Raw genomic sequence first — 16235 nt, 5'->3', positions numbered from 1 at the left:
AAATTGGACCCCTTGTCTCGTAATTGCAAGTTCAAGATTTCCAATTTACGAGATCTTTTCTCACTCAGATACGGATCTCATAATTACGAGATCAGGATATTATACCTTTGAGATCAGGATGTTATACCTTTGAGATCAGGATGTTATAATGATGAGATCAGGATGTTATAATGATGAGATCAGGATGTTATACCTTTGAGATCAGGATGTTATAATGATGAGATCAGGATGTTATAATGATGAGATCAGGATGTTATACCTTTGAGATCAGGATGATGTAATAATGAGATCAGGATGTTATACCTTTGAGATCAGGATGATGTAATAATGAGATCAGGATGTTATACCTTTGAGATCAGGATGATGTAATAATGAGATCAGGATGTTATACCTTTGAGATCAGGATGATGTAATAATGAGAGCAGGATGTTATAATGATGCGATCAGGATGTTATAATGATGAGATCAGGATGTTATACCTTTGAGATCAGGATAATGTAATTATGAGATCAGGATGTTATAATGATGAGATCAGGATGTTATACCTTTGAGATCAGGATGATGTAATAATGAGATCAGGATGATGTAATTAGGACATCCTGAGCCGGCACAGATGCACAAAAAAATAAATGCGCTTTAAAATATATATATTTAATTTAAAATTCTAATAATAAAATGTTATGTTCATCGGTTTTATTGGATGTGTCTGTAGAGCTGGGCTACCACAGACTGTAAATAGTGTGATCGTTTTAAGTCCTACTAAAGTTGACTGTAACTTGTTTTTCAGAACCAGAATCTGATTCGCTGTTTATTATATATTATATTTTTAAGTACATTTACACATACAAGGAATTTGACTTGTTGTTTGTTTTTTTGTTTTTTTGGTGCAAAACAGTGAACAAGGAAATAAAAAATCAGCAGAGCTCCTGCTGACATGAAAAATGTCTGATCATCCTGTCAAACAAGGCAGCATGACGATCATAGAGAAGAAAAAAAAAAAAGAAAAAAAAAGGCACTTCCGGTTTCAAGTCCGCTGCCGACCACATTTCACCGAAGAAGGAGGCAGATAGGAGGGTACGCTCTCGCTATGCTTGAACAGTCTTTGGCTACAGACCCGAGCAGCAGCAGCTGTCAATGCACGGCACTGAGCTTCACGACGAGCAGGAGGCTTTGTGGAGAGACGGAGAGCTTTTACAATGCAGCTCAGCCTCGGGGTTTGTAGTGTAGCACGCTGTTGCGCGTACAGTACGTGCAAAGTCTCAAACATTAAAATCTAGTGTTTGATAAAAAACGAGCCGAGAGGAGGAGAGAGGAGGGGGGGGGGTGACTTTTCCTCTGGTTGTTGTTTTTTTTTTTTTTTTTGTCTCTTGAGCTGACGTGCACTGTCCATCCGAGAGGACGAGTCCAGACATGAGTAACGTTAATCTGATTTTTTGGGACCAGTTGCAGGCTGGCAGCTCCGATGTGGACTGGTGTGAGGGCAATTACCTGATATACCCCACCATCGCTGAATTTTACAACACGGTCGGTTTTGACTTGCAGCTATAACGATGTTTACTATTTTTTTTTTCTTCTTTTACATAATACAGCTTTGTGTACAGTCACAGCTAGCTTTTTCTTGCACTGTTTTCCTTTGTATTGCACTGCTTTTGGTAATAGCTACTAATGTTATTTTTTTTTTTAGGTTATCTGTAGCAGTAAATTCTACTTGACTTTTAGTGTGTATTGGCTGCTTTTCAGCTTCAGCATCATGATGTTTACTGCTAGCATCAGGTTACAAATTCTTCCTTTTCTTCATTTCCACTGCCTGACAGTTTTACAACAACAACAACAACAACAAAAAAAAAAGGCCTGGACAACTTCTGACCTGCACGTTGTCATTGAGCTGCAGTTCAACTGTGATGTATTTCTTTGCTCATAGCTTACCTTTGTTTATCATTTCAGATCAGCAACATTTTGTTTTTTGTTTTGCCGCCCATATTAATGTGCTTGTTCCGCCAATATGCAACACATTTCAACAGTGGGATTTACCTCATATGGAGTCTTCTGGTTGTGGTTGGTAAGTTGGCTGGTTGGCATTAATATTGTGTGTGTGTGTGTGTGTGTGTGTGTGTGTGTGTGTGTGTGTGTGTGTGTGTGTGTGTGTGTGTGTGTGTGTGTGTGTGTGTGTGTGTGTGTGTGTGTGTGTGTGTGTGTGTGTGTGTGTGTGTGTGTGTGTGTGTGTGTGTGTGTGTGTGTGTGTGTGTGTGTGTGTGTGTGTGTGTGTGTGTGTGTTGATGGTCACCACTTAACCCTTGATTTTTTTAATTTTCTTTATAGCTTTAACCTCCACTTCATTCATGGAGCATTCAATAGGCTTACAATGTACACCAATCTATCCAAACATTGTTATGAATTCATAAATTATATCAATAAGATATGTGTCAGGCCTTATACAAACCAGTTAATCTAATACAAACGTATGCCTTATATGTTAATTATAGTCAAAGTAATGTATGACAAAATACAATCAATTAGACTAAAGATTAAATTTGGCAACCTTTTTTCAATTCCTCGACAAATTGTTTGAAGCAACAAGTAGCTGTTTCCAGCTGCCGAAATGTGAATATATGACGTTTTACAATATTATTTTCTGAACCTTTAAATCGTTACACAATCTTTTAAACGATGACTAATCGAACCACGGGAGTTTAAAGTATTTTTTAAATTATTTGACATGTTAAACCAGATGTGTGTTGATTTATTTTTTGGGGGGCAAATTTCTTGAGGCCAGAAAGTTATTGGCAAACATTTTGATGAATGATTGTGTTGGTCCAGTTTTGTTTGTGTTTGTTTGTTTGTGTTTGTTCCAGTGTCTAAAAGTATAAATACACTGGTCCTCAATGACAGTAAACTATATGTTTTGAGTGATTTGGACTGTAGAAGGGGAAAAACTATCATCTTATATTATTGTAATCTGTTGAGAACAGAGTCTGCAGATGATTTAAAAAAAAACAAAAAACAGGTGAAATTTGCCGTAGTAAGCACAGACTGACCTAAAAAGTACAAGATGTACATTGTGAGTGTGTTTGAGTTGTAGAGATGCTCTCGCTTGCAGGCTGACATTTTTAAACGGACACAACAAACCCTGTTAGGATGTAGGTTTTCTTCAGCTGTGGCCTCAGTTATAGCTTTCCCTGATTCATTTTGCCCTCTTTATTAAATGACTGGGCTCATTCATTCGCTGGCTGAATAAGCCTATTGCCTCGATTTCTTTAGATTTGAAACAGTGTTCAGTTTTTAAATGGTGTTACTGTACGGTACGGTATGAGAAAACATAAAAAAAAAAAAAAAAAGAGATTATGGTGCCGAGTTTCCTCACTGCTGCTATGAAAACAGTCGTGTCTGACCTCTGTCTGTTCCTGATGGGCGACCTTTCTGCATGATGCAAAACAACTGTAACGGTTTGAAAGGATTTGCATGTCACAGGGACTTAAACACCTAGAAGTCAGATGTAAAGTGTGTCATTCTGTGACTCATGTGTTAATCTTGTCTCCTTCTGACCCAGTAGTCCCATGTTGCCAGCGATCAAATGGACTTTAAAAATTCATTCACACATGTCTTGCTTCATGTATGCTGCTGGAGGAGCTCTGATTGCGTCTCTGGAATCTGGAAGCTGTTAAAAAACACAGCTGAGACGGGGTAACATGGGTTTTGTCTGACGCCATAGTTGAGGTGACACTTGACCTTGAGCAGAAAAACAACCCCTTAGGTGCAGAAAAGAAAACGACATCCAGCTGCTTTTCTCCTCGTTGTGGCCTCAGCTGTGCGTGAGCGGAGTCATTCATATTAGTTTGGGACCACTGCTTTGTGCCTTCTTTGTAAAAGCCAAAGCATACGCAGGGATTCAGGCGGAGCTGCAGCTTTGGATTATTTAACTTCATGGTTATCTGATTATTTGATTGTCCCAATTAATGGATAAGTCAATGAAATATCAGACATAGTGAAGAATGCACAAATTCCAGATTCAGTACATTGTGTCGCCTTGAAGTCACAAGTATTCAGTTTACTGTCATAGAGTTGACCCCCCCAGACCCCTGAAAATGATAAACATTTCAAAAGAAGAGGTTGGATAAAGAAGACTATTATTTCTGAAACCAATGATCAGATCCTGAAAAGAGTTGGTGATTAACTCGGTTTCTGTCAACTAATCATTTTGAATGGCCTTCAGTTTCAAACCCCTGAAACGTCGGCTTTTCATTGCAAACTCTTCAGTTCAGCCACTCCACAAACGGAGGTCGGCGCTCTCAGAGAAGGACTGAAGACGTACAAGGAATATAGTTCAGTGGGTAACTTCTACAAGACAGGAACCAAAGAAAATACTGGAGCACACCGCATCTTCTTCAGAGTCAAAAAGAAGAAGGTATCCACTGAACTATATTTCTTGTTAGCTTTTTCTTCCAAGACAAGAAATTACAATTTGCAAATTTGATTGTTTTTGTAAATAGTCGTTTGTCTCCCTTTGTGTCTCTTTCTCTGTGTCTCTGTCTGTAACTTTGTGTTTTTGCTGCTGACTGTCTTGGCCAGGTCTCCCTTGGTAAAGAGGTTCTTGATGTCAATGGGAGAAAACTGGTTTAAAAAATAAATCTTACATTTGAAATTCGGAACACATTCATGTTTTCCAGACTTTTTTCACTTTCTACAAATGGCTTGAACAGTTCATCTGCGGTCAGAGTAGTTGCTGATTAAATTTCAAAGAGTTAGTCCTACTTCCATGAGAACGTTTCAGCTGAGTCATTTGAATGTTTTGTCTGGGCTTCCTGTGTTATACGAGTCCACTTACAGGTCGTCAGGTTTGCTAATAACTTCACTTCTAAGCAGAAGTGACGTCTGCATAAGACGTTTGTTGAGAATGTAGGAATCTTTCCTGTAGCGCCTCTTATCAACACAGATTGTGCTGATAATAGGACGGTCTGTTGGAGCGCGATAACAAACGGGCACTGACTGATCTGTCCTTCGACTGCATTCTTTTAAAAACTCCCAGCATCGCTTACACCAGTCTGTAACTAACTCTTTAACATCTTGTGTTCAAAAATGGAAATAATCAGTGTTACTCGAGAAGCTACTTTAGTTTTTTGGGACAAAGTAAGATACTTTGGTGTTCTCATATGTGCATCTTTAAACTGTTTTGGTTACTTTAACATGACATTAACTGAAAATGCAGAAGTGCTAGTGCTGCTCATAGTAGAAGCCGTTCTTCTTTGCTGACATCACTTCATGACTCATTTGTCTGTTTTAGCTTCCCCTTTTTTTTTTCTTCTTTCAAATAGACATTTAAAAAAATCCATCACAACAGACATAATCCCATGAATCCAGCCTGTTGACACCCTGAGGAAATGCACACCCTCCGCTCATTAACGTTTTTGGTGTCTCTGTCTTGCAGGTATCGGCTCCACATATTTTCACGCCACCCTCAGCTTCCTCGGCCAAATGCTGGATGAATTGGCCATCCTATGGGTGCTCATGTGTGCCATTGCCATGTGGTTCCCCAAGAGGTATCTACCCAGGATGTTCAGGAGGGATCGGTACGTTTGCACAGTAGAACTCTTTGCGTCAAGATAACTACTTTATAGAGGTGAATTAGATCAACGGCGTGGGGAGCATGAGCTGTATTTATGTAAATCTCCAGCGCAGCTAACTCACCCTCGACTGATCAGTGAATTGAGGAGGAACTTTAATCTACATCTCTAAGATGGATTGATTTTTGTTGAGTGATATTACAATTTTGCAAAGGGGGAAAAAAAGGAAGAAAAACGTTGCAGTAAATCGTTTCAATTGAAAGGCATACGTGTCTGTCCTGCAGTATAACTGGTAGGCAGTAGTGAGCTCCATGTGTTGAGCTAACAGCTGTCCGCTCTTTTGTCATGTGATGCGTCCACAGCTATGACCCCCCCCCCCCCTGTTTAATAATAGGCCGGTCCAAGATAGCTGACACTGGAAAAAGCTGCATCACATGTCTTGACTTCTCTTTCCATTGTCACAGACTATAAGGATTCTTGTTGTACTGATCTATTTTTAGTGTGTTCCTCTTACATTTCCCCCGCACCCTGTTTATAGAATGCAACATGTTTTGCTTCATAATTTAGGTCAAGGTTCAAAGTGGTCATCGGCATCTTGTCGGGGATCACCACCGGCCTGGCGTTCGTCAAACCTGTTGTCAACTCCTTGTCACTGATGACACTGGGCATCCCCTGCACCGTGCTCCTCATCACGGAGCTGAAAAGGTTTGTGAAAAATGTTTTTATTCTTAAATCAGCCGAGGGGAGGGCCAGCTGAATGTGTAGACCTCATCATGGTCTGCCATAGTACTCCATGTCTATGATGATTTTTCTGTCAATAAGGCCATTTAAAAGCAAACAAAAAAAATCAAACTTGAACAGGACACTTTCACACAGCTTGGGAGCCTCGTCACCTTTGGTTGTACATGGCGCCTCAGGGAACGCTTCATGTAATAAGAGCAGGTTGATATGGAGCAATACTCACACATGTTGTTCTGAAGTTTACACGGAGGCCACTCAAGTAAGGGTGACAGTTTCAATACTGGATGTTTCACAGTGAAAGCCAGCAAATTCTTGAGCAAGTGATAACTAGGAGGAGGATGAAAAGGGGGGAGGGGGGGGTTACTGGCTCTGTGGTGTGTGTGGACACGCAGTTGGAGCCATTAGCGGGGGGGGAATGTGAAGCAAAGGCGTCACAAAAACAGATTTCATCCACAATTTCAAAATGACCAGGGAATTCTGACAGCTGTAAATCTAGAGTAAGAGATGCATGTATTGATCAACTGTTAGCAACACAGCAAAGGAAGACATTCATATTATTTAGGGCAATGTATGGATGTGGGTGAAATGAGAATAGAGAAATGTAACAGATTCAAGTCATGTATGAGTGAAAGACAAGCTGGTTTGGCTCCCTCTTGCCCGTGGTGTAAATGCAGGCTAAGAAGGTCTGGTATTTATAACAGGAATGCTGTTGAAAAAAAAAAAAATCCTCTGATGCTATCAGATCTTTTTAGGCACAAAACGGGTACAAAAAGCTGCAGCAACACTTGAAGTATGAAGATCAACTTCATTAACAAATTATGCCAATGTGTTTCGGCTTGTGGCCTTCATCAGGGACTTCCAAAACAGGGAAGTATAGAAAACATTTTCCACCTAACAAGTTCATCTTACATTAGGATATATTCCTCAGTCACTGACTTGATTTAAGTTTGAGGGAGAAAGGAACAAATTCTGTGCCATCTTAGTAGTCCAAGTCATTTGTCTCTTAATGTATTTGTATTTTTTTAAATATTTGATCAAGTTAGTTAGTAACTCAATTTGTACTGTTATTATCTAACTCCATTCTGAGCATGCTGGTCCTGAATCAAGGTTAGGGAATGTGTGTTGTTTGATCATCTGTATGTGCAAGCAGCGCAGGTTATTCAACACAAACAGGTCTCACTGATATCTGGACATCCAGTTCAGCTTGAGTCAGTGATACAAATCTTGATAAGAATTCTAAACTCTGAATGACTCTTGACTCTTTATCACAGGTTGTAAGTAAACTACACATTGCAACACTCGAGCAGGAGGATTGACTGTATCTTGATTGACTATTAAAGGTGCACTGTGGAGTTTAGTTAGAGAAATGTGAAATTTGGAGAAGTGTACAGTTTCTGTGGTATATGTTCATAACTCTAAACACAAACTGTGCTCAGAGGAAAATTTGGTTTCTGGAACACTGAAGATAAAATGCTCCGCGAGAAGTTATGGTGGGGGGCCCGCAACAGTGAAACTGTAACTCTCCTGCTAGCTTTTTATCTCCAAACAGTGTTACAGGGACTCATTTCTTTTCATTTGAATAAAGTTTGTGTATTCAATTCAGAAAACATAACACGGAATTGTTTCACTTCTCCAACTTTCAAATTTCACTACCAAAACTCCACAGTGCACCTTTAAACTTAAGAGATGTCTTGGCTAGTTAAGGGGTTAGTCACACGTCAACTACTGTATTTAGTCTGATGGTAGACTCTGTGGCTGAGCAGGCTGTGAAAGAGCTTCAAGACAGCTGGAGATAGATAGGAAACGTGGGGGAAGACATGCACCAAATGGCGTCAGGTCAAACAGTTTTAAGTAGGCTAATGATAAATTTAAACTCACATGACAAGTCTTTGTAATTTATCAGAATCCGCTTTATTGGCCAGGTATGCTTACACACACAAGGAATGTGACTACAGAGAACTGTACTCTCAATGTACTAAGGTATTAACATTAACATTACCCCACTTTTCAAAGTAGAGATTTTATTCTGTTGTCAAGTTGGCATTTCATACCTAACTTATATAGTTTAGATGTATTGAGTATGTTCTATTAGCTCTATCTGATGAACAGCTCACATGTTGGCAATCCTGGGGTTAGTCATGTCATTTGGTTTGGTTAGCCTATCAGGGGTTAACTGTGTTTCTCAGCAAGTATAAATACGTCTTCATAATAATAACATCATCCTATGTAATAATTACATCCTGTTCTAATGAAGTCATGTGTAAAGTAGCAGCAGCATATCAGTGACCGAGTCTGTGGTCCTAATCTGACCAGTGATTTAAAACAGCTGCCAAACTGTTGACAGGACAAAAGGGAAACAGTGTTAAGATGTACTTTCTGTAGTCTACAGTACATGCACATGTCTCCTTTTGACCCCTTGTCCTCACATTGTCTGATGACATGCTATGTGTGTTTCGGGGTAATTACAGGGTGCTGTGAAAGAATGTCCCTGAAAACACACAACAAGCAGCTCACGCTTGTTTGTGTCTGTGAAGCGTTTCCTCCGTCACAGTAAAAGGAAACTTCCCTGTTGTTTCCGTTTCCCACGTCCCTTACTCACCACCGTCAGTCTTGCAACCTTCAGTCATCCATTGTTCAGCGTTTAAGTAACTCTTGACATTACTTACAGTGCCTGGCATGTACTGAGGCCGCTTGTTTTCGTTCCGCTAAGTGGGAGAGAATTCCTGTGGCATTGGCTGATGGACTTTTGCCCTCAAACACGACGGACTTTTGTGTTGATGTTTTTGCGTCGGCCTCTGTTCAGGCCACGTCCAGGTGGAGATAACACTACATGCCTGGTATGTGCATTAACAATGATGACTTGCACAACAGAAAGGTTGAAGCATTGATAGCATTCATAGTTGTGCGACACGAGCTGAAATGTTCATTTGATAAAGATAAAGAGTGATAAAGATTTACAAGAGCAAAGTTTATATTTACATGGCAACAAAAGGCTTGACTCTATAGACTGTGTTGTGACAGGAATAGTCCTTTACTTACATTAACTTCTGTTGTGTCTGACTTTGAAACACAACATGGAAAGAAAACAGCCCCAAAGAGAGAGGAAATAAGAAAAACAATCTTAAAACAACAGTAGTGAGGGGAAATCTACATCTCCAGATAACAAGACTTCTACATACACATCCATATCCATACCTTTATGTATGCTTATTAACAAATATAGATACTTTATCATGAGTTTAATATTATATGTTATTAAACATATCTGTTAAATAAGAACATTTACACATTTTTCAGAGCTTAAAGCATGATTGCAGTTTATATTCAAACATGCGTCTTAGTGTTTTAGTTTTAGCCATCCTGTCTCTGTCTGAACATTTTACTCAACATGTTCATTAACGGCGTCCTAGATTGTAGTTATCGGGAAAGAAGCAAGCAAAACCAGCTAGAAAATCATTATGGATGTATTCTGCAAGAAAAATGTTTTCTGTATTACTTTAGAGTCATTATATATGGGAACATTGGTGAATGTAACCTCCCTCTATCGCCATGGTTACTGGTTCTGTGACCAATAGATAATTAGCGCAAAGCAAAGGGCAACCGGGGCGCCGGATGGTCTAGTGGTTGTGTCGCGCGCACCGTGTGCGGAGGCTGTGGTCCTCACCGCAGCGGCTGTGGGTTTTCGGGGTCCGGCCCCGGCTTCTTTGCTGCATGTCTTCCCCGAGTCTCTCCTCCCGGCATTTCCTGTCTCTCTTTGGCTGTCCTATCTGGTGAAGAAGGCAGAAATGGCCAAGAAAAAGGAAAATGGTAACATAATCTTAAAAAATCATATTCTTAAGAAAGGAAAAACAACAAAACTTTAACAAAGGTTAAAGATACAATTTTTACCCCCAACTGTCTGTTGTACAATATTTATGTACAATATCATAATCTACATAGAGTGAGGGATTATTGAGGATGTTCTCATTTGAACTTTTAGATGGATTTACTTAGCCTGCTTTGTTTACAAGTCGTGAAATCATTGGGAGGCATGCTTCCTGTCTTGTCAGACTTGTTTGCATTTTCCCAGATCTCATCAAAAAAAACCATGAATAGAAGATTTGAGTTTTCCTTTCCTGAAAGCTTCTCATTTGTTTATATCATAATAGAAAAAAAATGTTCACAATCTCAAGAGAAATACAAAACAAATCTGTATATAATGTGTTAGCACTAATCCAGTTTGATATGATTTAATCCAGTGTGGATATTTAATGTGCAAACTGCCTTCAATGACATTAGAACCCTTTACAAGAAGCACTCTGGGGTCCTTGATATGCATCCTGCCGTGTGGAGCCTCTTCCTCTCTTTTCCCAGGAGTGACAGAAGCTTCTAACTGTGCTTCACCCCAGATACACAGACCGGCCTTTCCTCCACTTATCTCTGCCTTCAACAGGCAAACTTTTCCGTCACACTGGCTGCTGCTGCTGCTCCGTCTGCAGGGAGAAGACCTGGTTTCATGTCGTGTTTCTTATCTCACATGCTTCTGTGTGAGCAGATAGGCTCAGTACCCCAGCGGAGACATCCGGCTGTGTGGGGGGGACGCTTTAGTCAGTTTATGTTTGGTTAGTTTGCAGGAAAAGGGATTGGCCAACTGTTGTACCCTATATAAGGGCGCTTACCGAGCATGTAGCTGGATTGCTACTGTATCTGATGCAATGTCAAGATGTGCTCCCATGTGAATATATAAAACAAACACTTTAGAGTATTATGCAATATTGATTACAGACCGTTTCCCTCTGGGAAGACACATCATTGTCCGTCTATTTCTGTGCTTCCTTTTGTCATGACGCCATCCTTTTTTCTTTTTTTGTTCTACTCCCTCCCTCGGCCAATTATGTAATGTGATGACAGTTTGTCTGTTTGAGTTTTTAATCAACTTCCTGAAGGAAAGCCGGGTTCATTTTCAATTGGAGATACTTACTGACAACAAAGCACTGCCACCATGACTCTCTCTACCAGAACGACTGTTGCACTACATTTTTAGCATCAGAGCTACATGAATCAATACTTTCCAACAAGTGATCAATAGCCAGCATGAATGTGCTCATTTGTCAGGGCTTCTCCTTCACTTTAAACCACCACTCAGCGTTTTCCATGGACTATGACTTGGCTGTTGTTGTTTGTCGTTTACTTCAGTCTTACTGGAAAAATGTACGTCCAAACATTCCTGTCTCTTTAAAACACGACGCTGACGCAAATGAAAGCTTCACAAACTAGCGTGACCTTATCAAAAGCTCTGTCTTTAGGGAAGGTGACAAACAATATGGCAGTGACTAAAACAGTTGCATCACAGTTGAGTCAGGCTTCCCTGTCCCGTGTCTTTGTGCGCCTCAGCCTGCAGCAGGGCTGAGACTGCTCTGTCTAAAGGAGGACAGGACTAAGAATAGTTTAGCGGCAGTCTGAATTAGCATGTGGCTCTGTAGGTCAGAGCTGTGTCCACTAGGAGATATTCTTTTTTGTAGAGACGTTTCACTAGAATGCTTTGAATTTGTGTTGTCGGGCCTTATTCAGGCAAGCCGTCCACATGTGATTACCTACAATTCAACATCCTGGCTTGGAAATCTCAGTTGGGCTAAAGTGGACACCATAGCCAGTAAAATCATTTCTAGAACAATCTGACCCAGCTAAATGATAACTCACACCAACACAAAGCCCAGTACATCCTGCATGATCATGGATAACTGGATGAGATAAAGCCTTGTGGGAGATGCCTTAGAGTTGCAAAGAACAAGGTGGAAAACCTGCAGTGTGCAAATACACTGTTTAGTTTCGCCATGGTGATCAATATATGAACAAATATGAAAGTGTGCACATTAGCTATAACGTTCCAGTCCCTTTGACTGTCTGCTGTTTCCCTCTCTCCCCAATCAAAATTCACCACAAGCTCTTTATCACCCGCATTTCCCTCTCCTTCGCCTTCCACTGCCGTCATGCTGGATAACTTTGCAGTGGTTACAAAATTGACATCAGCTGTTCTGATGGTAGCTGGAAAAAAAAAAAGAAGCTGGGGCTTCATCTCATTGGCCACATGGTGTGAATGAATGGTCCTTATATCACGGGCTCAGACTGAGAGGTTACATGTTTGCATTGTGCTGGGTATGCAAAACTTCTGTACATTAAATATTGTTTTATCATTTAGCATGTTTGTAGAGTGTTGCAGTGTGTTTATTGCACATTTTCACATGAAGATGAAAACATTGTTCTTATGATGTCGTGTTCCTGTGGTGCTGCACACATTTCTCAGTGCTCTGTTTGGTCCGCAGGTGTGAAAACCCTCGAGTGTTTAAGCTGGGTGTGGTCTCAGGGTTCTGGTGGGCACTAGCTCTGCTCTGCTGGATCAGTGACAGAATATTCTGTGAAATGTGGTCCGCCTTCAACTTCCCCTACCTGCACTGTGCTTGGTGAGTTTGACTGCAACTCAGAAGAGTCGGGATTACCTCCAAACTTCTGCTCTAACCTGATTTTTTTATCAAGGAGAACGTGACAGTGAAGAGATGTACGTCCAAAGTGTCTCCTAAAGAAATCAACTTGAAAATCCTGAAATAAGGATCTGTGTTTTGATCCTAAAAAGAATGAATAGGGATCGCTGCACAAGAATCAAGAAGAATTCAACTCATTAAAGAATGATTCTTAACAGAAAAAATATTGATTTCAATTGAAATCCCAGAAGTTTGAATGAGTTAAGCAAAAGAAACAGATTATTACTGCACTGTAGACACCGTTTGTCTTCCTCTTCTGATGACTGCATTGTTACTCTACCACGTCTGTAAACACCATGATATATTGATTGAACCATTTCTGAGGTGGTTTTGGTTAATTCTCCCTCCTCTTGTTTCTCACAGGCACATCCTCATTTGTCTGGCTTCCTACTTGGGATGCGTTTGCTTCGCCTACTTTGACGTGGCGACCGAGGCCCCCGAGCGAGGCCCCGTCATCATGTTCTGGCCCAACGAGAAATGGGCCTTCATCGGCGTGCCCTACGTTTCCTTCCTCTGCGTCCACAAGAAATCTACAATCAAGGTGACTTAATGCGCCGTGGGCCGACTCTGCCGCTCTGCTGGTCGTGCTTTAAAACGTCTCCCCAAGATTGTACCAAACAACGAGATACACCTGCAGTGAGTCGGGTAGCATCCCCTGGTGCTCTCTTTCATGTTTTGGGTGATGTATGTGATGCACATCTTCGCACAACCGTGAGGATTACTGAATCCTCTTTGAACTGTCCCTGGTCTGGTTTCAACTACACAGCAGTGTATATGCAACTCAAGCAAACAAAAGAACAGGGTAATAATTCTGACATAAAGGAAGGTAACACAAAACAGTATCAAAGCCAAGAAACCTTTACAGTGTTGCAGCACCCTCCTCAGGCTTCCTGTAGGCGATAATGTAGGTGTTAGTTTGATGCATTTCAGGCTTCTTTAAACAACAGTTTTTTGTACATTTTATAGTAATTCAGAAAACCTCATTATAAAGCAATGTAATGCTTTTATCAACGTGAGTATAGCATCTTATAGGTGCAGTTAGGCCATCGTGTAGACATGTAAAAGCACTGGATCATAAACTGTGATTTAAAGCTTCTTAATGTGTCGTTAGCCAACTTAGCTATACCCAGTGAACCAACCAGCTGGTGCATAAGATGTTACACAAGTGCTATGGTCATCTTTTTTTTTTTTCCTTTTTCTTCACATAAAGCCATATGTGATTTAAATCCATATTTCAAACAGGCTGTTAAAGCTACCCTCATTGTCAACACACATTTTAATTTAAAATGTCAGGATCACTTTAGGCGTCTTTCTGTTGTGGGTGTGCTCTCTTTTATTTCCCAGCATGCCATTGGTGATTGTTCAAGATAGTGTCTTAGAAATGTGTTTAATATATTCCTGTATATAGTTTAACTAACAGTGTTATTATGCAATTATTTTCCATATTATAATATAAGGTTCGTGTGTTGCTCAATGAATAGGTACACTTTGATATTGGCCAAAAACCCAAAGTATAGAAAAAGAACAGAATGTGAAATCAACCATATTGAATTGTGATTGACTTCAAAGGATGTATATTTTGCACAAAATGAAATTTGGTTCTCAAACCTTTGGCTGAACGCACTGTGTAGCATTTCAGAACGTGACTACGATTACATGCTGAAGTATTAACTTGTTTTTGTCGAGCTTTTAAGGACCAGTGTGAACGATTTAGGGGGGGTCTAAATGTAACGTATTCCAAAGTGTGTTATCATATGTGTGTGTTTCCTGAAAAGAACCATGTCGTTGTTTTTCGTTGTTTAGAAAGTACAGAAAAAGTACTGAGTCAGCACACCAGAAGCTGCTCCGATTGAATTGAATTTAATGGAATATCACATGTAACGTTTCATCAGTTCATGTCAGTTCATGTCTGATGAAGGGAAATGTTACATTCAGTTTGATTGGACTTTTTCTATGTTTGGATGTTTTTTGTCCAGCACCCAGTACTTAAACTTTCACAGACATTGTTTTTCTTTTTGTTGCCTTAGAATAAGCTCGTTACATGTTATAACTACGGTGGCCCAGACTTGACAAATGAACCACTGGCTCTAGAGAAGGTCTTTCATATTTTTTGAGTTGCTTTGCGGCCGCTTTAAATTCGGTTTCACTCTGAAAAGCGAAGTTGTGTGTCGTTTTGAAATCTGCAGCCTCACAGCTAGATGATCACTTAAAACCTGCACACTGGTCCTTTTTTTAAAAGCAGATTTTTTTTTTTTTTTTTACAGTATTTTTTAGTCATAACTCTTAAATGTCTCTTCAGGGTTATTTATTCCAGGCTCAGTATTCTAGATGCGTGTGTGCTTAATATCATGGAATTCTGAAAACTGTGCAAAAAGCCTTAATCAAACGACGTGCAAAAGGAGGTGCTTGGTGTTCTTGTGTGATGTGTCAAAAGTAAAAGGGGAAATGCTGTGTAATGGTAGCATTAGATAAGATGAGACTGGGGTTAGGTTAGAGTGAGTTTAAATCGTGGGACAGATTAAGTTTAAAAACTCTGACCTCAAACCTAGTCTAATCCTTCAGTGTTCATTTGACCGACAGGAATAGAAAATGTGTATGTGGAATAACAAAAAGGGAAGCATGCAGTGTGTTGAAAAGCTGAACACTGACCCTAATAGACAAGGATCACCAAAGCTTTTTTTTTTTTTTTTTTTTTCAACACAAACCATTGTTTGAAATGTTGTTCTTGAAAACTGCCTCAAGCTGTTGAACTAATATTATTTGACGCCTGTGCTCCTGCAGAGGCTTCTGGGAACTCCAACAGATAAAACAACTCAAGCGCCCAATGTCGGGTTCAAACGAAGGATCATGACATACACATATTTTTGTGAGAAAATGAAGTGATATTTTTTAGAAACATGGAAGTATTTTGTAAATCCAAAAAAAGTGTATATTTTTATAAGAGACTGCAGCCAAAAGTGAAAGTTTAATTATTTTAGACGTTGCATGATAACTACCTTTGTATTGCCAAACATTGTTGATTTTTTTTTTTTGTTTGTTTCTTCAGGACAAACTTTACGAGCAGTATTGAGGAATGTGAACAAAGCTATTGTAGTGCCCAAAAACTATCAACACAGTGCGACACATTGCATTAAATCATACATCTGTTGGTGGATTGTTTTCATAAAGAATCAGAGAGGCAGTCTCAGATAACAGTTGTGTGAACAGGACAGCGTATTGACTGCTACTCTCCGCATTGTGTAATAGCCTGTGTAATTATGACCTGATATAAATGAGTTGTCTTTTTATTAAAAAAAATACTTACATGTGCTTATCTACCTTTTTTTTTTGTCTGCCTGCAATGACAAGACAGAAAACTACGCACAGAAAAATGTATTTTCATAATTCAGTCTCTTTTGTTAACACATTTCTGATGGAT

The 16235-nt window shown here is 39.8% G+C and overlaps 2 protein-coding genes across 2 annotated transcripts in view; one reads left to right on the top strand and one right to left on the bottom strand.

The window, feature by feature from the left end:
• Window positions 1–16235, bottom strand: part of odam (odontogenic, ameloblast associated) — a 130137-nt gene that overhangs the window by 59443 nt on the left and 54459 nt on the right. The window lies entirely within an intron of this gene.
• On the top strand, window positions 1354–16130 carry acer2 (alkaline ceramidase 2). Its single transcript, XM_061059051.1, has 6 exons — window positions 1354–1524; window positions 1945–2059; window positions 5423–5564; window positions 6126–6263; window positions 12602–12739; window positions 13181–16130. The coding sequence occupies exons 1-6, from the start codon at window positions 1411–1413 to the stop codon at window positions 13365–13367; spliced, it is 834 nt and encodes a 277-aa protein (XP_060915034.1). The 5' UTR covers window positions 1354–1410; the 3' UTR covers window positions 13368–16130.

The sequence above is a fragment of the Labrus mixtus genome, chromosome 2 (genome assembly GCF_963584025.1).
Source record: "Labrus mixtus chromosome 2, fLabMix1.1, whole genome shotgun sequence".
Lineage (NCBI taxonomy): Eukaryota > Metazoa > Chordata > Actinopteri > Labriformes > Labridae > Labrus > Labrus mixtus.
The sequence above is the reverse complement of the archived record's forward strand: the minus strand, read 5'-3'. Positions and strand labels throughout refer to the sequence as shown.